The sequence below is a fragment of the Falco peregrinus genome, chromosome 3 (genome assembly GCF_023634155.1).
Source record: "Falco peregrinus isolate bFalPer1 chromosome 3, bFalPer1.pri, whole genome shotgun sequence".
Taxonomy (NCBI): Eukaryota; Metazoa; Chordata; class Aves; order Falconiformes; family Falconidae; genus Falco; species Falco peregrinus.
Window position 1 is genome coordinate 108527872 of NC_073723.1, and position 27804 is coordinate 108555675.

A 27804-nucleotide genomic window follows, 5' to 3' on the forward strand; every position below is an offset into this window, starting at 1 on the left:
CTGTGTTTACACTTTATTAAAAAATAGGCAGCCAGTAGCTAAAAGGATCCAATCAATATAGTACCAAACTTTTAAATTACAATATTAAAGGCTTATTTTAACAGTCACCCTGGTGTATGAAATGGCACACGGGTTAGATACACTATAGGAAGGCATGAAATTACATCGTGCAGTTTGCATGTGTAGCTGGGATTTTAAAAAAAAAATTAAAAACTGAAATATTCTGAAGGCAGAGGAGGACCAAGAACCCTAGCCATTCTGTTGGGGTTAAGCCATCATACAGCCATAGTGGAGATCAGGCAATACAGCTGTCATAAAAATGTCGGGGCTTGCCCTCTGTTCAACAACAGATCTCAGTTGAGAAACGATGGTAGAGCAATCCTCTTCTAGACTCAGGTATATCAGATGGGTGTGCAAATTATTTTCATTATGTTTGTGAATATACAGAAAAACGGTGTTTATATTAACAACATTTTCTACTCACATGCATGTTGTGAACCTCCTGCAGTTACAAAGCAACATCAGGAAAACAAGGAGTGAAAGATGTGTTGTCCTGTCAGCAAAACTCACTGAATTGAGAGGATTACTGTTCAGTTCCCGAGCACACTTTGCTTGTTAAACTAAGTTACCAGCTGCACTGCGATCGTTCCCTAGCACGATACGAACCAAGAAATGTGTAGACATTTTTCTGAGCAACTTCCTCTACCTTTGCAAAACTGACTCGTGATCTTACATCCTGAATGCAAGTACTTGATCAGAACTTCCCTGGCTATGGTTTCACTCTGTAAGAGCTGCAGATACAACACAAGGGGGATGCTCAAGAGTCGATCCTTCCATAGGAAGAAAACACTGTGGGAAGAAAGGAAGATCAGTCAACACCAATGCCTAGCAGCATTTATGTTCTTCATGTAAAAGGAAGTTTGGGTAGTTTAAGATTAGTGGGTCTCTAGGTCTCTTTATTCTGTCTTTCTTAGTTATTATATGAAAGTTATACAGCATGATAAAGAAGAAAAATTACATGTATCTTGTATAGAGGAGATCTTTCCACACAGGTCTGTTTTTCTGGATAGCAGCAATTCTTGCACAGGTTAGAAGCAACTTTGACTAATGCCAGTTTTCTTCAGGGAGAAATCACATATGTTCCATCCAAGCTTCTGAACCTTGTCAGGCCAGTAAATTCTGAGGTTGCAGTAGTGCTTGATGTCATTAGGGATCTGCCTTTTATTGTGACTATCCCTAACGATTTTCCTGGCTTGACAAGCTCTCTACTTAATTGTGACTGTGATACAGTAGGCTACAACCTTCGTACTTAAATTCACCTTTTTAAGTACTTACTTCTTTCTCTCAGCCCCTGCCCAAAGCTGCGGTAGACATGAATCAGTGCCCAAAACAAAACAGATTTTATTGCAACAGAAATGCAAGAGCCGGTAATGAAAGCAGCTTCCAGAGTGTAAGAATTCCCTTTGCCCCACTCCCTTATCACCTGCAGGAAAATGGAGACATACAACAATCAACACCTAATGCCACAAAACCCTGAAGCCATAAAATGCAACCAACCACCACATTTCTGAAAGTAGTAGCTAGATGGTATTTGGGGGGATAGGGTGGGGAACTGATCACTTTTAAACCGTCTTACTTCTTTGATTACATGCTTCCTTGGCTACACACTGACTCTAGCTAAATGCATTATACTTTCCAGTCACTGAAGTCATATAAAAACAGTATTGTGTCCAGACTGAAAAAACAGTTAAGCTGGAGATAAGGAAAACAGACTTTATCTTAATGTGTTTCTTTCCACTATATAATACAGAATGAAGTTATGTCCCCTGGATGTCATTGTACTGTTATTGTCACACGTGTCTAGAGGCCAGCTTCATGACCGCATTTTCATTTCATGGCTAGCCTGATTAAGGTGCTTATGATACTAGTAATTGCCTAACCTGTGCTTTTTTGAGAGGTCTGACACAGGAAAAATGGCAACTTTTCATTAAAAGCAACAATATTTATATCCTGCAGCTGTCTAGTGCATTGAAAGTTTGAGTCACTGCCCCAGCAGGCCTAGCGATTATCAAGATGAGGTTTAAAAAAGCACCGTTTCGACTACTTTGATTTAACAAACCCAATGGTGTTATATGCCAAATCAAGGCAGGTTATGGATGTCCTGGCCAATCTTGGTGCAGTTAGTTTGTTTGTCTATTAAGTTCTGCCACTTTTCCTGTTTACACTGCAGGGGGTTGTTAAGCAGCTGCTTTATAGAGTCAGTGTAGCAGCTTTTTCAGAGCTGAAGTAATTAATGGTAAGTGCAGTTTTGGGGTTTTTTTTGCCTTTCCGGTAGTCAGATAAAAGATGGTAAAAAGCATAGGTTTGGAGAAGCAGCTGTATTATAGATCTCTGTAGCACAGAGGAGCATTGCATTGCATGTCCATGCCCTCATTTGCTGGTCACTCTTGCGTGTTGGTTGTTACCGTGCAAAAATGGAAGGAGACCTAGCTATTTTCAAGTTGTTACTTGATGTTACTCTTACGTCAGAGGCCACCCTCTGTACTTTTCTTCCTACACTGCAATACGAGTAAAGTATAGCCACCAAAGACAGTGTGTGGTCCTGTGCTTTGCCAGATCAAACAGGCTTGTGAATAATTGGAAGAGCCTGATTTGACTGCATGCTTTAATAAGTAGAACCCCAAGGACTTGGATGGCTGCAGCCACTGGACTTTTATCAGTATCTGGAGACTATTTGTATGAAGTATGAGAAACACTGGCTGCTATCGGCACTTCAGACCCTTCCCATGATGAACAATCTGCTTTGCCCTTGCCCTTCTTCCTTACCTCCTTCACATGAGTTGTGGGAGGTGCTGGGGTGCCCCAGTGATAAGCGCTTTATCGCTATTATAGTGCCAAAAAAACGCCTAACACTGGAGTTTGTTGGCTTTGTGCTGTCTTTTGTTTTGGCTACATCAAGATCAACAGCTGGGGGTGCTGCCCAAGAAATCTTTTATAATGTAATGTGGCCCTGCAGATGGTCAAATGCTTTGGCACCACTTGAGACTTCTTATGAAGGAGGGGAGGCATTTTTGAGGAGCTGCGTATCTTGTACTGAAGGATTTTATTGCATCTTTCCCTAATCATTCTGGATGCTTGGCCAGCTGCAGAGACTTCCAAAGCCTCTCCCTCTAACTAATCAGTTCAAGAGCAATTTGACCCAGTTCCCGTCTTGAAAAGTTGCTCCTGAAAAGGTAGGACATGTGTGCTGCTCTCACTGATTTTAACGAAGGGGTATGCTCAGGAAAGAGGCACCCTGTTTTGGGCCCAAGGATCCAGTAATGAAGAGGGAGGCCTCCAGCCTTGCTCCCCGAGTTTGATGAATTACCGTGTAAAGCAGGTAGATGAGATAAACTACTTCAGGTACATTCTGACTCAGAAAAATCCACACTAGAGGTTTCAGTTCTTTTAAAATCTGTAAAATAAGATAAAACATATACAGCTTTATAAGGTGTTGCTATATACTCTATAAAGGCTATATAAAGTTGATTTTTCAATAGCATTTTAAGTGTTGGTCTAGCTGAGTTCTCAGTTGTAACTTTGTTCTCCACTTGCCTTCCCTACCTGTGTTTTTCCAGCAGGAAATATGGTCTCTTGTTTTCCACGGAGCTGGGCCAGGAGTGATGTTGGTGAAATCAGAACTGGTTGCTTCATGGGCACATTCTGACAGCTGTGCGTGATTAGAGCCATTTCAGCATCCTCTTGAGCTCTGCCTTCTAATGCTTACAGTACAACTCCCAGCGAGTTTAAATGGAGAAGCACTGACTCTTCTGAGTTGTATCTAACCTGATGCACTTTTTCTTTGGGTATGCTCAAATTTTTCTCTAATAAATTAATGTTTTCATAGCTAACAGATTGAAAGCGCTCTGTGACTTTTTTTCTCCACCTTTGTTTCTACTACAGAGAAGTAAAGTCACTGAGAACTAAAATGGGGGAGAAGCAAGAGGATTTAACTGTCAGAAGAACTGTTTCACAATTAATCTTGGGACTTTGGAAAGAAGAAATGGCAGACTGCTTTCCAGCAGGAAGCAACTTTCAGCAGTCCTGAACTGGAAGGGCAGGTCTGAGCAAAGGAAAGTAAAACAGCTGAGTCACTGGGAATTAAGGCAGTGACTGCATCAATGCTATGATGATTTGATGAATCTGATCAACCAGAGATTCCCCCCCGCCCCGAGACCAATCCTTCTGCAGTTGTCAATATATGAACCTCTACAAAAGCAGTAAGTCTCTCCCCTAAGGGAGTTTGTCTGTTCCCTGCCACCTCTACTGTTGTCTCCATTTTCTGTGGTACTGCACAGTGCTCGTCTTAGGATAAGACCAAAAGGGAAAGGAAAGCAAAGGCTGAGAAACAAGAGGAGGGGGGAAGAGAGAATTAGTAAGTAATGGGAGAAAGGAGAGAAAATAAACAGTGGACATAAATAAATCCACTAAAGTAAGTGGGAGAGCATGTATATAAACAGAAGAAAAATAATGAATAATCCCCATGTGAAATGACATGTGCATCAAACCAGAAATAAAAGAGCATGAGGTTTAGCTGTGCTTTCAGATACCGCGGTGAACAGAAAGGACTGTGTACGAGGCATTTTCAAGTCTTCCCTTCTATTATACTTTCTGGTGGACTATGTATGCCTCCTGCCTTTCTTACATAACAACCTCATAGCAGGTGCTGTTTCTGGGAGTACCAAACAAGACAATGATACGTGTTTCTCTACTACTGCATCATCTGCAAGCAGCTGATTGTGAAAAACTTGTCTGAACAGGGTACAGAAAACGAGTTCCTATTGCCACCCCTTTGTCAAACTCTCTACATGCTCTAGCCTGAGACAGAATCATTTTTACCTTGGATGCAAAGCTGCCAGGCTCCTGAAATATATCTGCCTTTTCTAAGTTGCAGTTACCCTGCCTGCAGTGCTGCCACTTACTGAAATACGGCACTAAATTATTTTTTCACTAATTTTACATTTCCTATTTCTTAGTTAGGCCAGCAGCTGTTAACTTTTTCCAGTAGAGAAGTTAGTAATGTACCTAGACAGGGTAAAAAGTAGCTTTCAAGTAGTTCTAATGCAGACTGTTTTGAGCAAAGGGCAAGAATATGTACTTATGCCTAGGACATTTACTAGTTGAACTATTAAGAAACTTGTTTGCTCTTGATGAAAGCATAAGGAATACCATGTACATTTAGACATAAGACCATCTAACTGAAACTCCTCTTTCTTTCCTTAAAAGAATCAGCGCTGGTTTTAATGCCTAAAGGTAGATCAAGGAGAAGCAGAGAACACATCATCCGCGATAAACCACTGGTCAGATCAACTTTGTTTCCGATGGTAGGGGAAAAGTAGCGGAAAGGTTTACACTTTTAATCCTAGCAGGAAAAGACATGGTTCTGATCACTCCCTTCTTTCCACGTCTGATACACTTTAACTAAAAGCAAAGATCCAGTGCCTCACAAAGGTCTATAAAGAGCATTCCTAGGTGTCACACTCAGTCCTGTCTCAGTTTTTCCTTGCTGGAGAGCTGTTAGTGACCGTGACACTCCAAAGTCCAGGAGAAACATGATTCTGTGCAACTATTAACCTGAAGTTACTGAAGTATTTTAAAAGCACAGTGCTTTGTGCTACCTCCACTTTCAGCAAGGAAAGTAATAGCACTTGGAAAACTGTATTTCAGCGGTCAGGAACTCATCTCAGTGGCTAAAGCAAACACTCAAAGAGCCTAAAAAACCAAAACCAATAAACCCAAAACCCCCTACGCTCCTTCCTGGTAGTAAAAGACTTAGATATCTGATGTACTTTGGCCCAGATTCTGCAATTGTTCCTGGAACAGAGCTCTCAAAATTTCAGAGGAAGTTGTCTGACGTGAAAAACTACATTTCAAGTTCACAGATCCTTATGTTAACCTGAAAACTGTCACTCACCTTTAAAGAAGCTGCCCCCATAAAGGACCACTCTTCTTTTTGGTGTGGTTTCCTAACAATATAAGGCCTATGCAGTCTCACTCTGTCTGTATATCCATCTTTGTAATAATTTGGAGGACTGTTGCCAGCTTCCCCTAACCTTGTCAGAGAAGTAGAAATATTGAAGATACTGTGATCCCCTAGGTTTCGTTAAAGTAGGTGATCAAGGACTGGGAATAGAACAACGGCCCTCAGAAAGGAATACCGATAGTGTGACGTTGTTTCATCCTGTATGCTCAGTTGAGAGGCACAGACTTATAAGAAACCTGACTTCATTATTGTTGGTGCTCTTGTTTTCTGCTGGGATCCTTTCTGGCTCCCTGCCACTTAGCAGTTTTACGTGGAATGGGATGGCTGTGGTAATTGCCCAGGGTGAGAACTTGTAGTCTCAGAAGCTGACTATCCTTGCTAGTGTCGCTGTTAGCGTAACACTTACTGCGATGATGCTAATGGTCACCTTCAGGCAGGCCCAAAGAACCCCTGTTGCTGAGATGATGTTATGGAGAAGGGTGATCTCGTGCAGGCTTATCAGCAGAACACACAAGCAGAGCTGAAAGAGAAGAGGCAAAGATTTTGGTAAAATTATTAGTTTAAGACCACACAGTCCACCAAAATAAATTTGACAGAAACTCCCAGAAACAGTTAACTTGGGCACAGGTCTAAAGGCTAAAATTTCTCCTCAGAAACTGACAGGCAGTACAAAACAGGACACTAGGACAGACATGCTTCCCTGCATGCCACATTACCAACAACAAAGAACGAGGAAGACAATAAGGTGGGCCCCAGGTAAAGCGTAATACAGTGGTAACTCAGAATGAAGGATGGTGTAGAGAAGCAAGAACTCCTTTCTAAACAGATCTTGGGTTCACATATCTGTAACTCCAGGTTGCTGTCTCACCCCGATTGCCCTGCTAGGTCAGGCTCCCCCCTCCCATCCCAGTATAGTTTTCTCAGATGTAAGAGACGGCTAGGATGGCTGGAAAGCAAGAGACTGCAGGCTGAGATGATGTGCAGTGATAACCTTTCTCATTTGAGGAGGCCATGTGAAGTTGGAGCTTCTGGCTGCAATTGTTTTCAGGGACATACTTCCCCAAAATAAGTCAGTTCTCCTTTTGGGCGGGTTAATGATAAAATACACATTGATTCATTTTTATGGATTTTTACTACGCTTCCCTCTAGCAAACACCTGGAGAGATGACCACTATTAGCTGATCTTACCTGAAAGGTAAGATACAGGCAGGATTCTTCTAGGAAGTGAATGGTTCAGCTCAGCTAGTCTAAGATACTCTCAACAGGAGGGAAAAAAGGGAAAGCCAAGAGGAGAAAGTTCTGTACCTGTGCCTGAAGATCAAAGGTCAACATGGAAAAACAGAGGTTCAGCATGAAGTATTGTGACTGCAGGCTTTCTAGAGCACCACCTACTCGAAAGGCCATCATGCTTTGACTCTGAATGAGGATGATGGCACAGATCACATCAAAGGAGCCAACCAAGAGGATCAGAATGAACCGGGCCTGATGGGAAACAGAAATAAGCATGTGACTGGCCGTGCCGAAACAGGGGCAGTCTTTAACCTTAAATCTTCTAACTGGAAACAAAAGACCAAAGGAGTAAGGAGAACTCCTTTAATAAACAACAATTAAAGATGACAGTTTGCCGCACTGTTAAGTGGCCAAGATCAGGCCATGATTTTTGCCATTTGTTGCAACCACTTGGTAAACCGCAGTAAACTCATTTTGGCTGTTTTGATTTACATTACCCTCAATGTAGTTCTACAACTGTTGAGAGAAACGTAACCTTTGCACTCCCTGTAATATCACAATGACTTCTAACAAGGTTTTGTTCGAGGTTTTATTCATACAGTTTGAAGAAACTGCTTGATAGAGACTGGCTCTAAGCATCCTGTGTGGCACAAACCAACTGGTAAGAACCTTCCTCATTGATTTCAATGGGGCAGTGGGTTATTCTGAATGCTGTACTCATCAAATTTTAGTTTGGGTTGTATCCACAACTTTGCTGGCATCCACACTAAACTTCTGCTGCTTTAATGATGGCTGAAGAGGTAAAATGTCCTTCATAATTACATCCATCTGAGAGTATTTATACTAGTATGCCTTATTCTGGCTCAGAAATTTTGCTCAGGAAGCCAGAGTTACAGTAATTCATGTTACTTTTATAGTAGTAAAAAAAAAAAAAAAAAAGTCCTTAGTAGTACATCTATGCCAGGCTTTACTTTGAGGTTCTTGTTTAATATATAAACCAATGACTGGGATGTGTACCTTAAAGGAATTTGCATCTCTCCAATACCTGTTCCTTATTGACCCTAACCACCCAGTTTGCTGTAGATAAGTATGTTTAACTAAATGTACAATTGATAGGTAAATTGAATGGGAAAATTCTGCTTTGCGGCATCTTCCTAGCTTGGTTGCCATCTCTTGTATCAAAGAATAATTTTTGGATGACTTCACAGCAAGGAACCTCTTTCTCACATTTGCGATAAACGTGTGCCCACAAAAGGGAAGAACTTCTGAGAAGCACGGCAAGCAGAAGTTTAACTACTAACCTTAGTAACACACAGAATACAACCCTTGTATTAGGTTTTATTGTTATGAAATGCAAAGATCATCTGGAACCCTAGCACATTGTATCTTTTTTGCAGCAGATTACCATAAAAACACATGTGGGGCTGATGGCTACATCCCTGCATATAGACTTGAGATTCCAGTTCTGTGTGTAGGTTAGATTTACGTGACCTTAGGCCAGTCATTTCATAGAGCGAAATCTGAAGCAGAGTGGGTGAAGTGGAGGATATCTTCTGTGGTAATCCTGTGTGAGTAAACTTTGATATTTATGTTCCTTTCAGATAGTGCCTTAAAGAAACTCACAGAACAGCTCAGAGAAACAGATTTGCAATCGCAGAGGTGCACATTTTGTAATTCAATGGTAGGAATAATTCAGCCTGTTATCAGTGGCCCCATCACAGACATCTTGCCTTTCTAAGATTTTCAAATCCAAGATGTGGAGAAAAGTTAATTAAAACCAGGAGACTAACCAGGAGTTTCGGCTTTTGTTCAGCAGAGAGAACTGTGAAGTTGACAATGGAACGGAACATCACTAGCAAGATGGAAAGAACAAAGACGATGAGCTCCTGGCGATTCTCCTGCAGGATTCCTCTAGTCACATAGTACACACAGAACACTGGCAAGGAGAAGGAAAGGTCAGTTACCAGGTGAACGCAGATTGCACAGAGTGCAGTTTTTCAGTACGCTCCATCCGGATGACAGAATGGAAGTATCAAAACCGTGTAACAGGCTCCTCGGTCAAGAGCGTATCTTTATTCTTGCCAAGGGGCCTGAATCAGATAAGTAAAATGAGTACCCTCCCCTGTGTTTAGTATACAGAAATGAAGTAAGATTGTTAGATTTTTAAATTACTTCTGAAGTAACACTTTGAAAATGGCAACCTATTAGCTACCCCAATTACTTGGCAGCTGTGGTATGTTATTCTATTAACATATTCTTGATTGAACATTATTTTGAATAGTATATTTGAATTAAATGAAGTGACACCATTCTTATTAAAGAACTGAAATTACATAATCTTACCAGTGAGAGTAATTCAAGTGACTAACAAGCAATTTACTGCTCTTAGGCGCACCTCTACAGTATTGTGTGGTTCTGACCACGACAAATGGCTTGTGTGAACAGAACTCAGGCAGACAGACTGGAATCCTAACAGTTTATTTTTGTTGTGGAAATTTTGAAACACCCCACCCTGCAAACAACAGTCCAGAAAAGAACTGGTTCAGGGAAGTTCTGAGTTGTTTTTATAAAATACATCAAATCCCACCACTCTCAACACAGTTAGCTGTCACTGTTCAACTCTACACTGTTTTGACAAAGCTGAAATAAGGAAAAGGCTCTCCTTCCATAAAACCACAATCAGTGCTTTGTTCTTATATAGGATGCTCCTGAAAACACTAGTTAATTCTTATCATAGAAAAAGTAACAATAGATTTGTTTTCCCAGAGGGCTACTTCCTTGATTCTGTACATCAAATAATCTGGTTTTGCTAGGTTGGGACATGGGGACAAAGTGTCATAGAAGTTTTCAAAGTAACATAATAACTTCAGTCTCTAAACAAACCTTCTAGTGAATGAACTTCCTTTTTCACTTCTACTAACAGCAGTTGAGAAAATCGAAAATGTTTGGCAAATTACAAAGTGACTCATGCAAATTTTTGGTGTGATTATGACCTCAGGAAGACCTGAAAGACTTAAGACAGTATCTCATTGTGTTGCAGATTCGACTGCTCAAGCAGTAGTCGTCTGTATAAACTATTTTAAAACAAACTTTTCTGAGCATTGAGATTTTTGCAGAGAGAGCATATGCACATTACTGAAATAAAGGCCATCCCCATGGTTTTGGTAAGTGACCTTTTTTCAATAAATTAAATCCCAAACCCTCTTTAAAGTAAATATCTCTAGTGGTAAATCCAAGAGATTGTTACAGCCAGGGCATCTATTTTTCCTTAAAGAACTATTACCAGTTCTATCAGTCCTTGTCTACCCTATAGAAAACATGGCATGGTTTTGGCATGTTTATAGAGGTTAGCTTACACATCTTAAAATCTCAAGGTAAGCCCATCATAGTTTTATTATGTTCCTTGAATGATGTTATCTTTACTGACTGATATGTTGAAACAACATTCATTTACATTAAAATTTTGAAATCTGAAGTAATGTGTTAAAAATACATGATTTTTCCTGATTAAAACCACACATTTGTGGGAGGCTTGCACTTCTTCCCGTGTGTGTTGCAGCACAGAATACTAATTAGTATCAACAGAAGGCAGGAGGGGGGAAAATAGATTAGCAAACATGCTTTCAACTTCCCCATTTATAACATCAGGTGATTCATTTGGTTTATTACGAAGGTTCTTCATTTTTCTCTGAAGCACAAAACAGTGGTTGCTAACAAAAACAGTGTGACAGATTGGAGGCACCAATGGTCTGTTCTCACATTGCAATTTTTGTTGGTATGCTGAGTCCTGTGTGAAAAGCTGCTAATCAAACCAGAGTTTTGGAATAAAAGTATTGTTTGTGTGTGTCTAATTATAGAATCTGGAATAAATCTATTATCTTTGTTCCCTGCGGGTGAAAGCATGAAAGCTGGAAAGCAATGACTGTTTATGATTAGCATGTCCTTCTCGTACACAAGGTCTTAAACACCCCCCAGAGTCTATTATTTCCTACACTCTTTTGGCCAGCTAGCCAACAGCCAAGACCTGCTACAGCCAGTGAAGAGGACTCCCCTAAAATACTTACAATTGTATTTATTTTCATGTTAAGTTTCATTTCTACTTAATACAAACAGACCCAGGAATATGAACATAGGTTTCTATTGAAGCTCTAATTGGAAATACCCAAGGAAGTTTGAATTTTGCTGCCGGCTGGACAAAAATTATTGGACAAAAAAGAGAAGAGCTTTAAAAAAAATGAGGTACTTATTTTATTTTATTAAAATACTTCAGGTGAAGCAACATCCTTGCAGGAACTTAACACAAAAAGATGACTTAACATTTTCTTGTTTCAGATCAGACTGTGTGTGTTTGGTTTCTTGCAGTGTAAGAGGGTGCCTTGAAACCAGCTACAACTTGGGCATAAGCATAGTTCGTGTCAGAAGATGTACGTTCTGTACAAGCCTTGGAGTGTGGACATCTGAATTCCCCACCCTGTTCCAGCAGAGACATTCCAATGGGAAACGGTAAGCTCTTTCTGGGACAGCTGAACATTCAGTATGTTTTGCATAAAGCGGCAGTTGTCTGAAAGCAAAATCACTGTCACATCTACCTAATGAAATGCCAGTAAGAAAACCAACCAGAGCAAAGCTGCCTAAAACCTGAATATTTTTTCACACTATTCATGCATGAACACATTTTGGATGACACCCATCTATTACTGATCCTTTCCTTGGGAAAAACGACAATGGCAAAAGCATCTAGCTGGTTAGTGCTAACGTAGCAGAAGATTCTGTGTGTAATGTATCAGGCTAAATGGAGCGACATAAGAAACTTCAGTTGCTGCTTCATTACTATCTTGGGAAAAAACATATTTGTTTTGAAATAGAAACAGTATGTTTCTTACCAACTCCAATTAACTGAATAAGAGAAATGGTGAAATCTTCCTCAGTTTGTCGAACAAGTGTCTCTATGGTTAGCCCTATTACACTTAGCAGAGACAAAATAGTGACACAGAAGTAGATCTTCACGGGAAATGATAGCTCTGAACAAGGTTTTATCTGTAAAGGAAGAAAATTTTTAAACACGTAATGCAGAATAAACTAGTTGCTGTCCCTAAGACCCATGTTAAAGCACATTGGCTAAATGGTGCAAGCGTGGGGTTTTCCTTGGAAAAAGGAAGAGAAGCTCGCTACAATTGAACTGCAACTCCAAAACCGCTGAGGAAGAGAGAAGTCGGACTTTATTTTGTAATTCTCAGCCTAGATTTTCTGGAGTATACCTACAGACTGCCTTCTACTTTGCTCAGTGCCTCACAAGGGCTACGATGTTCCAATTTCATCTCCCGATAGCACGATTGCCAATGCCCATGTACACGCCTAGCAAAACATAGCGACGTTCAGCAAGTAACTTCTTCCCAGCGCCCCGCCTCGAGACTTCAGAACACTGTAAAGAAAGGTTCACTCTTCTGAATAACATACACAGCATTCGTGGGCGGGATGGTGGGGGCTGTTGTTTTTCTTTCCATTCACCCCAGACAGTCCCAGTTGTGGGGACAGCGACACTGCACCAGGCTAGCTGCAAAAATCACCTTCCTGGGATGTTGGCAGGAGGGAAAAAGCCTTGGGAGGCCGGACTGGAGGGTGGCACAGCTCTGGGCTGCCCTGCTCAGTGGTGGCCTCCGCCGTGATCCCCGTGTGCGGGGGGGGGGGCTCTGCTTGCGTTACCTGCCCCCCACTGGAAAACACGGGGAGGGTTAAGCAAAACCACCCGTTGGAAGCAACGGGGCGCTGGGGTGGGGGGTGGGCGGCAGAGAGGGCCCCGCTTGGAGGGGAGGCCCGGGGTGCCGAGGGGGGCTCAAAGGGGGTAACCTGGGCTCCGGGGGGCCGAGGGGGAGGCTAAGGGGGGGCACGGGGCTCCGAGGGGGGGAGGGGGGGGGGGGCGGGCGCCGAGGGGAGGCCCGGGGCGCCTCGGCCTGGGCCCAGCTTTGCCTTGGCGCCCCCCCGCGCCTGCGTTCGGGCCTTCACCGGCGCGGGGTGCCCAGCACAAAGCACCCCCCCGAGCGGCCCGGGGAGCGGCCCGGTGGTCGGGGCGGGGGGGGCAGCGGGTGTACTCACGGGGCCGCAGGGCGTGGGGATGAGCTGCCGGTGCCGGGGGGTGAGGTTCGGCAGGGGGGGGGGCCGCGGCGCCACTGCAGGGGGAGAGAAGGGGGCACCATCACCGGCTGGCAGTGACGGCAGCCTGCCCTCCCGCTCGGGCCGTACCACCCCGCGGCGCCCGGGGGGGGGGAGGGGGGGCAGGCGCCTCCCCTCCCCTCCCTACGCCCCCCTCCCCTCCCACCGGTAACGCGGGGATGGGGGGGGGGGTCACTGAGAACCGCCCCCCCGCCCAGCGCTTGGTTCCGCCCGGCCTCCCTCCGTCCCCGATGGCGCGGAGCGCTGCGGGTCCCCACCGCTACCTGTCGTCGGCACCCTCCATGGCCGCTCGGCGCCGTCCCCCTCCGGTAACGGCCCTACATGGCCCAGCGCCCGCACTTCCGGGGCAGGCGCCCGGCCGGCGCGTCACTTCCCCGTCCCGCGCGGGAAGCGCGGCGGGGCCGCCGTCCGCCCTCCTGCCCGCAGCCCCCCGCGCCTGCGGCCTGCGCCTGCCCGGCCCGGGGCGCCCGCCACGGCCTGCACCGCCTGGGGCCGCCGCTGCGACCAGAGCGTGGCTCCTGCCGGGCTCGATGGCACGGCCGGCCTCGAGTGGCACGCCCGGCGGGGCTGCGCGGGTTGCAGCCGGCCGCCGCCCGCAGCCGCGTCCCCTGTAGCCCCTTTTCCTTTCCTTTTCTTTATTTTTTTTTTCCCCCTGAAAGGGCCTCGCCCGCGGTGAGCGGGAGCAGCGCCGCTCCCGGGGCAGGGCTGCGGCCCCGCAGGGGTGGCCCCGGCCCGGGGGGAACCCGCCCTCCCGCTCGGGCCGCGGGGCGGTGCGCGGCGGGGCCCCACCTCCCTGCCCGCGGCGGCGGGGCCGGGCCCAGCCCCGGTGCTCCGCTGCGGCCCGGGCCGGCCGGCCGCGGTGGGCCCGGGAGCGGCTGGGCTGGGGCTGCGCGCTGGGCCCGCCCGGGGCTGGCCGCGGCCGGGCTCTGCCGGCGCTGAGGTAGGGGACGGTGCGGAGCCCGGGGCGTGGAAGCGCTGCCGGCTGGGCGCGGGCGCAGGGCCGCGGGCTGCCGCTCTGGAGAGCCCTGGGCGGGGGGCCGGTGCTGCCCTGCAGGGCCCCGGCTCCGGGGGTGGCGGGGGGCTGTGGGGCCCGGCCGCGCGAACGGGTCTGCGGGGTCTGCTGCGCTGCCCGGGTGCTGGAGGCGAGGGGGGAAGGTGTTGGGACATGGTGACTAGAAAGAAACGCAGCCGCCGTGCAAGGAAGTACTAAGCTATTTCAATCCTTTAGCATCTCTGTATGGGAGGCGGTAATAGTTTTGTGATTGTATTTATTAAACATCTTGGGTGCTGTCCTCATCGTTTAGCAAAACAGGGGTAATATTCCCAGCTTACCTGGGATGAAGGATGCCATGCTTCCATTGCGTTGGAAGCCAGGTGTGGGTGACCTGTGTTGCCTTATAGTAGATTAAGGGAAAACACACACCAAGGCTTTTTTTTTTCCACTTTTAAATTAGCCCTCGTTCCTCTAACACTTGCAACATCTTTTGAGCTTTCCTTTTTTGTCTGTGAGGTGTAAAGATGACTTTATGGAGTTCTTTGCAGATATGGTCAAAAGCACGTGTCTATACATAGGTACTAACAAGTGGTTGGAAAAACTGTAGCACAGGGTCTACACATAGGTACTAACAAGTGGTTGGAAAAACTGTAGCACAGGGTCTACACATAGGTACTAACAAGTGGTTGGAAAAACTGTAGTATGGGCTTTTCATCCTCGCTGGTAGGTGGTGGCCATTCAGAAATCCAAAATGCTTCCAGCCATAGGTGGATGAATGCAGTAAGGAGCTGTCGGTGTCATACGTGTAGTGGTGACTGTAAGAACTGACTTAGCTGTTTAAGAAATAATTCTTTTTTTGATGCAGTTTTGAGGTGAGCCGCATCACAAAGGAATTTTATGTGAAATTTGTTGACGCGCCTGAGAGATGCTTGCTAATGGATATATTCCAATTATAAAAAATATTTAGTATGCTCTATGGAAGGATCATGAAGGACTCTGCGTAACCAGGGTTGCAATAGATAGGTAAAGAGCACAAAATCTGTAGTGCTGGAAATGCTATGCTTTGCTTTCATCATAAATTGTGTCTTGGTATAGTAGATGTCATTTTGAAAAGACACTATATTTTCTCTTTCATGTGACCGCTTTGTCTCTTGTTGCTGTATGTGTTATCTTGAGATAATTTTATTCCTTCAGTTCTAAGGAAGGAATCTAGTTATATTGAATTCTGTCTGTATCATTGGGTAATTTTATTTTTTGACAATTTCCTAAAAATTTGGGTTAAACCTGCAGTTTTTAATGAAAAGGAAGTTTAAGTATATACTACTACAAGGATTTTTGACACGTCTGTGATAATCTCATTGAAACGATTACCAGAGTTGGAAATGAAATGGGTTTTGGTTTTTTATCAAGTATGGCTCTGAAAGAACTCAGTTTCCCCATGTCATGCTTGCTTTTACAGATGACTGGGTGCTGTTAGTGTTGGGTGAAGACGGCTCGGATGGCTGCCCTGACCCAACTTGCAGCAGAAACCCGCAGTGCAGGCCAGGTGTGGGCAATGCCTGTTGTTGAGCACCGGCAACTCGATTTTTCACCAGCTGCCTCACTGTTCACATCTCTCTGGTTTTGGAGGGGGATGTGACGCAGACTTCCCCTTCACCAGAGAAGGAAAACTGACTTTGCTCCCTTTTAAACTGTGTTAGAAAATTTCTTTGGAAGCTGTTTATTTGGAAAACATTTCTTACGAAACGACTAATGCAAAAATGCAGCGTGTGTGTGTTCTTGTTAACCTGCGTTGCTTCTGGTTTTGTGTTCATTTTTTTTGCAAAACTTGGCGGCTTTTTTTTTTTCTTCTGAGACCTGTAGACATGCTGCTTTCACAGTGATGAGATTAAACTGTACTGGTGTGAACTAAGTGTAGGTAATGTGTATGGATTAAGAATAGATGATGTGTACTAGTCCTGATGTGGTTTAAGAGTGACCGTTTCCCTGCAGCCTTAAAATTTCGCGGGTTGGGGAGAAGCAGTTGCTCTGGTTTGATCTACCTCATGTCCACAAAAACACTTGCTGGGGTTGGAGTGAGCAAAGGGAGATGCTTTTTGTTTCAGAAGCTATGAGCTGGTGCTAGCTAATTGAGAATGTTTGCTAAGCTGTGACACCATTTCTGCAAAAGCACTGGATGGACAGCTGTCACTTCTATAGAGTCCTGTAGGCTGCCTGGCTGCCAAATAATGTTTATTCCCATGGAGGCCGCTTGCACATGATAGAAAACAAGTGTAAGCAATTTAGTAATCAAACCAAGTAGGACTACGCAGATAATGTCTTCATGTATTTTCTTCGCTCTTAAAAGTCTCCTGCAAAAAGGTTTTTCTCTGCTCCTGTTTCAAGTTTGAAATGAATGTATTTCTCGTTGAATTTTGAGTTGCTCTGAGTAGAAAGGGAGGAGGAGTTTGAATGCAAGTAGATTTATGAATGTGATGCCTTAAAGCTTAAGGAATCGGGGAGCTGTTGAATTGGTGATTAGCTCTTTGTAAGTCAGAATTAGTCTGAGACTCTCAAAGCTTATACTCAATATTTTTTCCACCTTTAACATAAGATCTTTATTGCTAACGTGGTTAAAAGTTGGAGAAGATAGAAGGAAGAGTGCAAAATGCACAGTGTGCTATTCGTTCTTTTGAGCTGGAAGATTGAATGTTTGTGCGTAATCCAAGAGAAACAGTCTACCAACAGTTGCCACGTTTTCATCTATTGGTAAACATCAGCTGCTGGTTGGTCTTAAGGGAGGAAGACTGAATTAGTTCCAGATGAAGAACTCTTTCAGCCCATTTAAGACTTTCCAGTTGATTTAAGACAGCAGGTCAGTAATTTAGGGGAGTACTTTTGTTCTAATTTGCTATTCTGCTTCCTGCCATGTGTGGATTCAGTGATAGCAAATATGATACCGCAGTGCTGCAGAGGGTGGGAGTTTTGTTGTGCTTGATTGCTTTTGGTTTTGAATAGTATAAACAGAGAAAGTATTCACAAAGTTGCGGTAACTAACCGTTTTGAATGTAGAGGGGTATTTTTTTTTTTAAGATCTGAAAAAGGAGGAAGAGTCAAGAATCTGTTTTTCTTAACAAATTCTCTTAAAGAATTCATGCTTTCCTTCAAAGTTTTGGCTGAAACTGGGTTAACCCAGTTTATGTGGTTTAATGCGACTGTGTCGGAGGGTCTTGTTACCTCGGTGTGCTGCTAGCCTCCTTTCCTGGTAAATTGGAAAGAGATAAGGGGATAGGGATGGAAACCTTCTCTCCATGGCTGTAATAACTGACATAGAGAACATGTGGAATGGAAAATTTTAGTGTAAAGTAGCTGCTCTTCAGGATATTGAAAGTGACATGATATATTTAACTCTTTAGTACCTCTTCATGATTTATGTTGAGATGCCACATTGGACATTAAATAAGCATGAAGAAAATAGTGTAGCCTGTTCACCTGTTCACATGCTAACAAAGTCAGGGTGGGTGCAGTAGGTCTTCTTACAACTCTTGGATTTTTGCTTGCCATCGATTATTTCTTGAGCTGCCACTGTTTGATGCACTGTAGCATTACAATATCATTTCAGACACCTTTTCCAAGATGTCTGGTGATTAAATTCCCCCACAAGGATTAATTTTTAACTGTATAAGCTCCACTGTCTTATCTATCTTGCACATATGCTCCTGGATAAAAGTATTTCAAATGTAATTTCCCCTAGTGTGTGTTTGCTGAGGAGCAAGAGGTCCTGTCTGTCGTTTCACCCTCACCTGCTTCATGTTGTTTTCTTTTGCTTGTAAGACAGAGAGTGCAAAATAGAAAGCAGTAAGTCCGGTAGCATGTTTTAATGTTGCAGATAAGCTGCTCGGGTGCAATTTCTTTCTTTCTTAATACAGACTTTGAACCTGTTAGCATTGTGATACTAACTAACATTACATGAGTTGAGAGGAATAAAGGTCACAGGGTGGTGGTTGTTCTCCCAATTCTTCCACTCTAACTTGCCACATTTTGTGTAATTTGTAAAAGGAGAAAGCTCTAGTTGCAAGCAATTTAATACCTTTTCCTGATAGATCTTTTGAAAAGGCTTTAAGGATTATTCCAAGTGCTAATACTGAATTGCAAGCTATAGCAGGACCGCATGGCAAAATAAGTTAATGTTGCATTATTTACAAGTAATTAAACAGAGAACAAGTCTGAAGAGCTCTTGGACGTATTTTCCTATTTTGTTCACTTAGACCTCATATTTACCAGGATAATGGTGTTTATGATCACTTGAAGTTACTAGCCCTTGATTATTGATTGCTCACTTTGACTCGAGTTGATAATTAGTACTAATAGTGCAGGCTCCTGCCCAGCTTTTCTGGGTTGTGAAGATTTTTCTGTTCAGTGGTTATGAGACTACCTTAGACTGAGATCAAAGAAACTGTAGAATCTTGAAGAGGAGTTAATTATAATTGAAAAGGCTGCTGTGTTGACATGCTTTGGAGGAGAAAGAACTTAAAAACGTGTCAAGTCTTTTGTGTGTACGCATGCTACTTTAGAACTAAAAAAAATCTCCCTTAGATAAGGACTTAGTGCGTAATCTTGGTATTATATTAGGAGTGCGAACTCCAACCCGAAAGACAAGCTACAGAAGTCTTTCTGTCTTTCATAAACTGCAAGTGAAAGGTGGTATCTTTGCTGCATTAGGGATTTAAAATGTCATTATGTTGAGAGCTACATGCTTTTTTTCCTTCTTTCTCTTTTTTTCATTCTTAGGCAGAAAAAATGGAATAGAGCACATGAAGAAGCATGTGAAGCTTATTTTTTATGCAAGATGTTCTTTGGAGGACCAAGTACACTTTTTCAGGCCATGGGAGATGAAAGACTGATCACATGATATTTTTGTCTCGTTGGACTGCTGTGCTGTGCTAAGTCAATGTTGGTTTGTATTAAGGACAAATATTAATAACTTAGTGGCAGCATGTCGACTGTGACAAGCGCTCAGACACCGGAGGAACCTAATCCTCTCCCTCCTGAAGAAAAGCCGAAGGGAAAATCACTATTTCATTTGGGTTCACTCTTTGCTAACAGAAGTGAAAAATTTATAATTGCTAGGAGTGATAGTGTGCCGGAGGAGAACGTGCTGAAAATAACTATCACGGAGACCACAGTCATTGAGTCGGACTTGGGCATCTGGAATTCTCATGCTCTCATCTACCTCACTTTGTGGTTTTTTTTCAGCTTTTGCACTCTTTTTCTTAACAAATACATTCTTTCGTTGCTGGAAGGAGAGCCCAGCATGCTAGGTAACCCTACCTTTCTTTTACACTTTAATTCCAGTAAGTAATTTGACAATACCAGATCCTCCTGTATTAAGTTGAGGGACAAAATGGTTTCAATTGAAGTGAAAAAGACCTAGGAGATGTGGGGGTGGATCTTGGGGCTGGGAACTCATGAGTTGTGATCTCAGCCTGTAAAGGGGCTTCTGACACTGTCCTTTCCTCCGCTCGCTGAAAGATGGTATGAAACTTTGCTCACAGAGGAGCTACAACATGGTGTTTGAGAAGAAAAACGTGAATACTTTTTTCTGTATTGGGAGGGTAGCATGCGTTTTTTAAAAAAAGTAAAATCTTGAGTCAGTGGTTGATAGTCTCCAGAGCTGTTAAGATTTTGTTCATCTGTAGAAGTGCAAAAGTTGCCTTTGTGTGATCTCTGTTATCCAATGGACTGCTTATTTCTTTTTTTCTAAGGGGGAAACAGAGGGCACTTCATCTGTGAACCAGATTTTATAGGTGTATTCCACCTCTGTTTTATTCTGTTGCCCTGCTGGCAGATGTAGAAGTAAGGGGCTTTTCTGAGAATTTATGAATTCTAGACAGTAGTTGCCATGTTTCTTAACTGCTAAAATTACTACACATAAGTTTGTCTAAGAAATTTTCTTATGTTGCTTGATGCATCATGTTCCCATCATCTTCTGATTTTTTTTTTTTAATTTTTTCCCCCTCTCATCTTTCTTTAGGTGCTGTTCAAATGCTTTCAACCACCTTCATTGGCTGTATAAAAATGTTTGTTCCATGCTGCTTGTATCAACACAAAACACGCATCTCTTATCCACCCAATTTCATCATGATAATGCTGTTTGTTGGATTAATGAGGTAAATGGTTAAATATTTCCTAGAGATCTCTCTGGTTGCTTCATTGCGTTCTGAACAGAAGCTGTGTTTTCATGGCTGTCTTCATTCTTGGTTGGAAATTGTTTGGGGTATTTACCTTTTCCCCCAGAAAAATCACAGGATAATTTTATTTTTAGTTCCTGTTGCTAAATGCTACGTTCCTTTTTCCAGGTGTCAATTTTTTGGCTAGCTTGGCTTCCCATCACATTTAGCTTCTTTAAGAACACACTTCTCTTTCCATTTACTTTCTTCCTGTTCTCTTTTGAGGCTGATATTTGTGTACTAATATTTATTACGATGCTTTGTTCCCTCACCTTTTCCAGCAATTTGCCTCAAAAGTCATACAGGCTATTAATGTTTATCTTTTAAAAAGTAAATATTTGCTGTGTGCTGGGACTCTATCAGTTTGTGGTCTAGGAGAGAATAAGAATACATGATTTGGTTTCCTCTGCACTGCAAAAGTGATAAAGGATAACAGGGTCCAGATTAATTCAGAGTAGCTTTATCGTAGTAACTATGCTGCCCTGTTGTTTAATTTCTTTGAAGTATGGTACATATGTAGCATACCTAATTTACACTAAAGATGGATAAACCACAAATGATAAAATGTCCTTGGTGAATTACTGTTTATTGGTAGAATTTTACTTTTTTGGCTGACTATTGAAAACTTCAGTTTAAAACCCTGTCACCTGAGGCTTGGTTAGAGTGTGTTAAAACGTAAACTTTGAAGTTTCCTGGAAGTACATCCATAGAAATTGCACAGTTGCCCAAGGGGGTCATTGTTTATGCTAAATAAATAATAATGTTTAAGCCAAAGTGGGAAGCAGTAAATGTGAGGCATCCCACCTCGCAGGTGCAGAGGGGGGAAGGTGTGCAGCTGGCGGTTGCTGCCGTTCACTTGAGCTGCTGTGATCTGATAGCTGGATTGTTGGCTACGCCTGCCCATACTCTTGTTTATTCTGGCTCAAACTCAGACCCGGAGAAATTGTAATGCAATTCTTTATGCTAGATGTCTAAGAGTAGCTCTTAAAGCATTGCTTTCTGCTTAATTTCATGTGTTCTTCTACTACAGATTTGCAACCGTAGTCTTGGGTCTTGTCAGCTTGAAAAACGTGGCAGTTTCATTTGCAGAAACTGTTAAAAGCTCGGCACCGATTTTTACTGTTATCATGTCTCGGATGATATTAGGGGAATACACTGGTGAGTATTTCACTGTTGAAATGTGATTTTTTTTTTTCCTCTTTTTTTTTTTTTAATACGGTCACTTAGTTGGCCGTGGACAAGAAAATTCCACTGAAATAGAGTAAATGCAGCTGGAAGAATCATTCTGTTTGAACACAATGAGTAGAGTATATTTAAATAAAAAAGGATTTATTTTAATGCAGCTGTTCAAGGGCGTTGTTGCTCTGAGGTTAATTTTTCTGACAGGAAAATATTATTGCAGCCTTAAGTACCTCAAGCTCAGTGTTTTCCTTCTTTTCCTTCTTCCAAGGTCAGCTGGCTTGCAATTGCATGCTGTTTGCTTGAAGAGCTTTTGCTTTTTACTAGCTATAAGTCATAGGAGTAATACAGAAACCACGTATAGATTGCTGTGTGATGCTAAATGTCGAAAGGCTGAAGTAGGCCAGAGGAAGAAGAGTACTTTGATCATGGAGTGAACAGGGAGAGTATAATTTTCTGCTGTCATCTGGTAGAAGAAGAAATCAAGAGTTTTGTGTTTTTGTTTGTTTTTTGTTTTCTCCAAGGGAGATACTTTTGTCAGTGAGTGTATGTCCGTATTGTTTTTGAGACTTCCCTGCTGTTGTCTGACATCTCATTTTAGAACCTCTGTACTTTAAAATCGAGTCACAGAAGTTGCTTTTTCTTTCAACTAAAGAAGTTAAAGTGGAATCCAAGCTTTCACATATAGTATCTGATACATGTAATTGGAAGTACAGTAATGAAACACAGATTTAAATTTTTCTTTTCATTTGCAGGACTGCTGGTTAATCTCTCTCTCATTCCTGTTATGGGTGGGCTAGCTCTGTGTACAGCTACCGAAATCAGTTTCAACATTCTAGGTTTCTCAGCAGCTTTATCAACTAATATCATGGACTGGTAAGGCATAATGATAGTTGCATATGTGGAATAACAGAAATTTGTTTATTGGTAGATGGAAGAAAATTGTTGCTTATAGTTGGTTTTGTGCACAACTTTGATACTTAAAATTTATTGTTTGTGGAAGATAGTTTCTTTATCATAACTGCTAGCACTAATTAGATTAAAAAATAGTACAACTCTGTCAGTCTAGAGGAGTTAGATCAAACTATTAACTGTAGTTGTATACTGTGTAGAAAACATAGCTACCCATCTAAGGGAAACAAGTGTCTTTCTCACGGATTCATTTTATTTATCCTACTTAAAATACAGATAACTGGTGGTGGTGTTTTGTTTTTTTTTCTCCCCAGTCTGCAAAATGTCTTTTCAAAAAAACTACTCAGTGGAGATAAATACAGATTTTCGTAAGTATTAAAAATACTTCAGACTTCAGGTTTGATTATAGATGGAATTTGAGTGTCATAAGGAAACCATATATTTAGGATTATATTGCACCAAGGTGTGATTTTTTTTTTTTCTTGTACTATTTACAGGCAGCTTTAACCTAAATCATTTTATTGGGGGAAAAAAACCTTCCCTATGCTCAGATCCCACCGTGGTAGGTCAGAGTCTTGTAATTGGCTAAAACTGGAAAAAAAAAAACCACCCTACCCAGAATGAGTCCTCTTTTCACAGAAATAAGTCCTTACTCTGCAATCATAAAACATCCCTTAATGTAATTAGGCACGCAGAAATGAACTTCAGTACTTGCCGTTTTACCTGTGGAGCGTGAGCCAGGAGTAAAATCTTGTGGTAAAATACACCTATAGCCATATGTATTTATTTTACCACAAGATAAAATGCTAGTTTTGGTCTTGAAAACATGTCCCTCTTATCTCCAGTCCATCTTTGCAAGAGATTGCGGAATTTGTTGTCCCCAAAGCTTGGTAGATGGCTTTTATTATTCTGATATCTGTAAATACAGTAACGATGCGGCTTGGTTCAGCTCTTGGAAAGAAGCAGCTTTTAATTGTTTTCATCATTGATTTTTCTCCTTTGTAGAGCCCCGGAGCTTCAGTTCTACACAAGTGCTGCTGCAGTGGTTATGCTTATTCCAGCTTGGATATTTTTCATGGTAATTTGAATTCACTAACACAGATTTATGTTTGCTTATTGACTTATGAGCAGAATGTGCAACTAAGGTTAAACTTAATTTTTACTTTTCAGTCGTCTTTTTTTTTTTTCCAAATCACCCTGAAATACATTTTCTTATGTTTCCAAGAGGTTGAAAAATTTCTATTTTTTACACACACACACACACACACACTCACCCCCAAAGAAATAATTTAATATAGACGTGAGTTGACAAGTGACCCAGAAAGACTGGGTTTCTCAGGATTGTTGAAACCAAATCATAATATTGTCTAAGTGCATTTAAAGTTTTAGATAAAGACTTGAAAACAAAATCTTAAATATTTATTGTTTTTTGCTGATACTCATGCGGTGTATGGGAGTATCAACACTCTGAAAGCAAAATTGAGCTAAAGTATGTATACTGTATCAGGTTCAGTGTGTATCCTTCATGTTTTGGCATTTCGTTGCCGTGCATCAGTGTTCAAAAAAGAAAACGTCTCACAGGCAGGCTGAACACACCGGCAAGTTCAGTCAGATGAGAGCTGTTTTCCTAGTATATTCTTCGGGGGAGAAAATTTTAGTATCTAAATGTCTTGTATGTTTTAGGATTTGTTTTGCTGAAGTTTAAATGTAAACCTATATCTGCTTATAATAACTACTTGGGTGGAAAACCACTTTGAGTTTAGTTCGTAAGGAAATCTAAAAGTCCTCTTTTTTTTTTTTTTTGTTTTTTGTTATTTAGGATGTCCCTGTGATTGGGAAGAGTGGGAGGAGCTTCAGCTACAACCAAGACGTTGTCATACTACTTTTAATAGATGGAGTTTTGTTCCACCTACAAAGTGTTACAGCCTATGCCTTGATGGGAAAAATTTCTCCTGTGACTTTCAGGTAAAACTGTATTTTTTGCATAAAGAACACTGTTTTCTCTTTTTTGTTGTTGCTTGGTATTTCTGCTTGAGAACTAGGCAGTAAAGGTATTGTGCAAAGAAATAAATAGTGTAAATGCATGAATGCATCAAATTAAGAAGAAAACATCATATCCGAATCACGAAAACTTTGTGGTTTGCTCCCTTGCTTTGCGAGGAGAGCAGCATTTGACCTGTGCTGTTGAGCTTCTGGAGCAGGTGCTCACATTTACTAGCAGGGGTGCTGTATTCAGGTGTAACGGTTGTTCCTTAAAGCTGGGTAATGAGACTGGACAGATTCACCGAAACCCTTGATCCCATGTTTAAGCTGCCGTTTGCTTCAGTGATAAGCCAATCCCTACGTACACCTCGGCGCAGGACAGGATACGAGCAATCAGCTCTGTATTTCTTTTTTCCCCGGCTGTCTTTATGGAATTGTGTGTTCTCTAAAGACAGCTTCCACCCACGCTGTCAGCTACTGCCAGCTTTGTTAGGCTGTTACACAGTTCTGACTCAGTAATCAGTTGGTTGTATGAACAGCCCGGTGGCCTTTGGGGTAATCCTGGTCCTAAACTCCAAAGGCTTCTGCTGTCTTAACTCTCGGGTGCCCCTGCAACAGTGTTGTGACAATTCGCTGTTACACACATGCTTATTCTGACATCGTTAGTCTTCTCTACGTAACAGGCTGTAAAAGCCTATATTCATATTAACATGTATGTGAAATTTCATAACTACTTGCTATAATTTTGCTGATGTGATTTGGATATTGATTCTTTTCTGGTTATAACGCTATATTACTTGAATAGTAGCAGCACGCTTGCAAATGATAGTTATGTTGCTAGTTTCTACTAGCATTTTCTGGATGCCTGTTAGCTAGAAATTGATTGCTGACACTGTACTGCGTACTTGAAAGTAAAGAGACAAAAACCTGAGGTGAATTACTGTACTAGCTCTAACATTAAGATACGAGTGCTGGTATACGAGCAATTTGGTGTTGGTACTAGCTTCAGGAGGAAAAGTGGAATGTGAGTTGGTGTTTAAAAAGCAAGCAAAACAAAGAGGGGTCCGGCTACATTAAAGCATGGTGGTGTGTGGGATACGAGAAAGCTATCTTTGGTCTTAATTTTTATATTCCTTTCCAGTGTTGCTAGTACTGTGAAGCATGCCCTGTCAATCTGGCTGAGTATTATTGTGTTTGGTAACAAAATCACAAGCCTCTCAGCCATTGGGACTGTTCTAGTGACAATTGGAGTTCTACTATATAACAAGGCAAAGCAGCATCAGCAAGAGACGATACACAGCCTGGCAGCTGCAGCTCCGCAATCCGCACAAAGTACAGCTGAAGATACCGAGCCACTAATTTCCAAGGATTTGGAACCGTATGATTAATATGGCCGTTTATTCTTCCCACCTAGTGTAACTCAAAGAAGGTCTTCCTGAAAGCGGTTGTTTCGTCAGCTGTTGATGCTGATTTGGTTCCTTTGAGTTCATGGCAGGTCAAGCCTGGGACTTGAAGCAGAGAGAAAACGATGGGAAGAATCCAGTAAGCCTTGATGTACTGAGAAACTGAGGACTTGGTGTCTTAGAATGTGGTAAATGTGGGCTTTATTGTCCTTCCTTGACTGCAAATAATGTACAAGCCTGTATTAGAGACAGAACTTCAGTGTCTTGTGGGAAAAATGATTCCTTTCTCCCTACCCATCAAAACAATGTGAAAACGCGGACCCATCACTATATTCTGCTTGCTTGCAGTGGACTGACATTGGTGCGTAACTGAAATGCCGAGTTGTTTGTTACTCTGTGCTGCCTGCATCCTGCATCGTTTGTGTGCGTCATAGAGCTGGAAGAAGGAACCCCCTTCTCTCCCAACAAGTGACTTAGTCTGGTGTATGTTTAGTTGAATCGAACTATGGAAATGGGTCCATGCCCCAAAGCAGCAATGAGCAGCTATTTCTGACAACAAAGCTAGGAATGAAAAGTGGTTTTTCTACTGAAATTTAACATGGGAATATTGCATCCTGATTGTGTATTATTGGCAATATAAAAATGCAAGTATACACGCATATACATACGCTGTATAAATGGAGTGTGGCATTAAATACCTGCAGTTGCTTAGAGGTAAAAAAACACTGAAAAATTTTGGTGATAAAGGAAGCAGGATCTCTATTTCTATAAGAAACCATTTTAATTTCTCGCATTTTGTTATGTATTTCTGTTATGAGGAAATAAATCGATTTTGGGGGTATTATTTCTAAGAGCACAAAAAATCTGCCTTTTAGAAACTCAGGGTTATAATTCTGACCTGTGCACAAAGTATTTCTATCATTTCTGATTATGTAAAGAATCTGAGGTATCTGTGACAGATGGAAGAGAGGTGACTAAAGGGAGGAATGTTAACCATAAACTGAGGCTAATCTTTATTTCTGCTGCTCTTAAAAAGTTTTATTTTTTAAGGAAATTGTCTTCTGGTAGATCAACGATTAAAATTTATTGTTCCTTTCAAAAAAAATTCTGAAGTATTATTTTTGGCAAAAAAGCACATGCAGCTACAAAAACATTCAAATGGGCTTTTTGGTAACAAAATTAAATGAACCATCAAAATGAGCTGATTTTTTAATAATAATTTTAATAATTGCAGTGTGGCATTTAAAGCATGGATAAAGCGGTCTTAATGTCCAATAGGAAGTTACCAGTGGAGCTCCTGCAAAGTTTAAGCTCACGCTTACCTTTCCACATGTATTCTGGTAGCTTTAGTGAACTACTGCAAAGAGCAAAAAAATGTGTCCCAGGACACAGTCCCCCTGAAGAAGCCTGTCTTCTGTTTGAATAGCCTGTGCTTACTGTGGCTTCTGCTTACTTCGGGTGACACTCCCATATGTGACTGCTTCCTGGGGAATATTCCCCTAAAGATTGGAGTGGGAGGGAAATATTTTTTTTTTTAATCATTGTATATGTGATGTCTGTGGGTTTTTGTTTCTTTGTACTTCTACCACTTTTACAAAAGCTGTGGACTATGGGGTAGAGCTCTGTTTTTGGGTTTCCTTTTTTTTTAAAAAAAAAAAAAGGTTGGGTGGGGTTTTTTGTAGTTATGCTTTCAAAAATCTT

At 42.0% G+C, this 27804-nt stretch overlaps 2 protein-coding genes across 12 annotated transcripts; one reads left to right on the forward strand and one right to left on the reverse strand.

Annotated features, from left to right (window-relative positions):
- On the reverse strand, positions 1–13828 carry LOC101920884 (uncharacterized). 8 transcript variants are annotated; one of them, XM_055799608.1, is made up of 10 exons: positions 13687–13828; positions 13346–13419; positions 12515–12674; positions 12136–12289; positions 9043–9188; positions 7328–7504; positions 6429–6542; positions 3368–3454; positions 1336–1483; positions 1–849 (listed from the first exon to the last, which is right to left on the reverse strand). In XM_055799608.1, exons 5-10 carry the CDS (start codon positions 9100–9102, stop codon positions 818–820), a joined length of 618 nt encoding a protein of 205 aa, XP_055655583.1. In that variant the 5' UTR covers positions 9103–9188; positions 12136–12289; positions 12515–12674; positions 13346–13419; positions 13687–13828; the 3' UTR covers positions 1–817. The 8 variants fall into 8 exon arrangements, with proteins under 8 accessions (XP_055655583.1, XP_055655582.1, XP_055655581.1 ...); XM_055799607.1 differs by adding an exon at positions 12820–12965 and having other exon boundaries at positions 12136–12674; XM_055799606.1 differs by lacking the exon at positions 12515–12674.
- Positions 13707–26947, forward strand: SLC35E2B (solute carrier family 35 member E2B). Of its 4 annotated transcripts, none has more exons than XM_055799603.1 (9): positions 13707–13731; positions 19188–19717; positions 20431–20566; positions 21657–21784; positions 22561–22681; positions 23032–23085; positions 23723–23795; positions 24537–24682; positions 25842–26947. In XM_055799603.1, the coding sequence occupies exons 2-9, from the start codon at positions 19393–19395 to the stop codon at positions 26086–26088; spliced, it is 1230 nt and encodes a 409-aa protein (XP_055655578.1). In that variant the 5' UTR covers positions 13707–13731; positions 19188–19392; the 3' UTR covers positions 26089–26947. The 4 variants fall into 4 exon arrangements, with proteins under 4 accessions (XP_055655578.1, XP_055655577.1, XP_005238006.1 ...); XM_055799602.1 differs by lacking the exon at positions 13707–13731 and adding an exon at positions 14225–14363; XM_005237949.4 differs by lacking the exon at positions 13707–13731 and adding an exon at positions 15986–17271.
- The last annotated feature ends 857 nt before the right edge of the window (positions 26948–27804 follow it).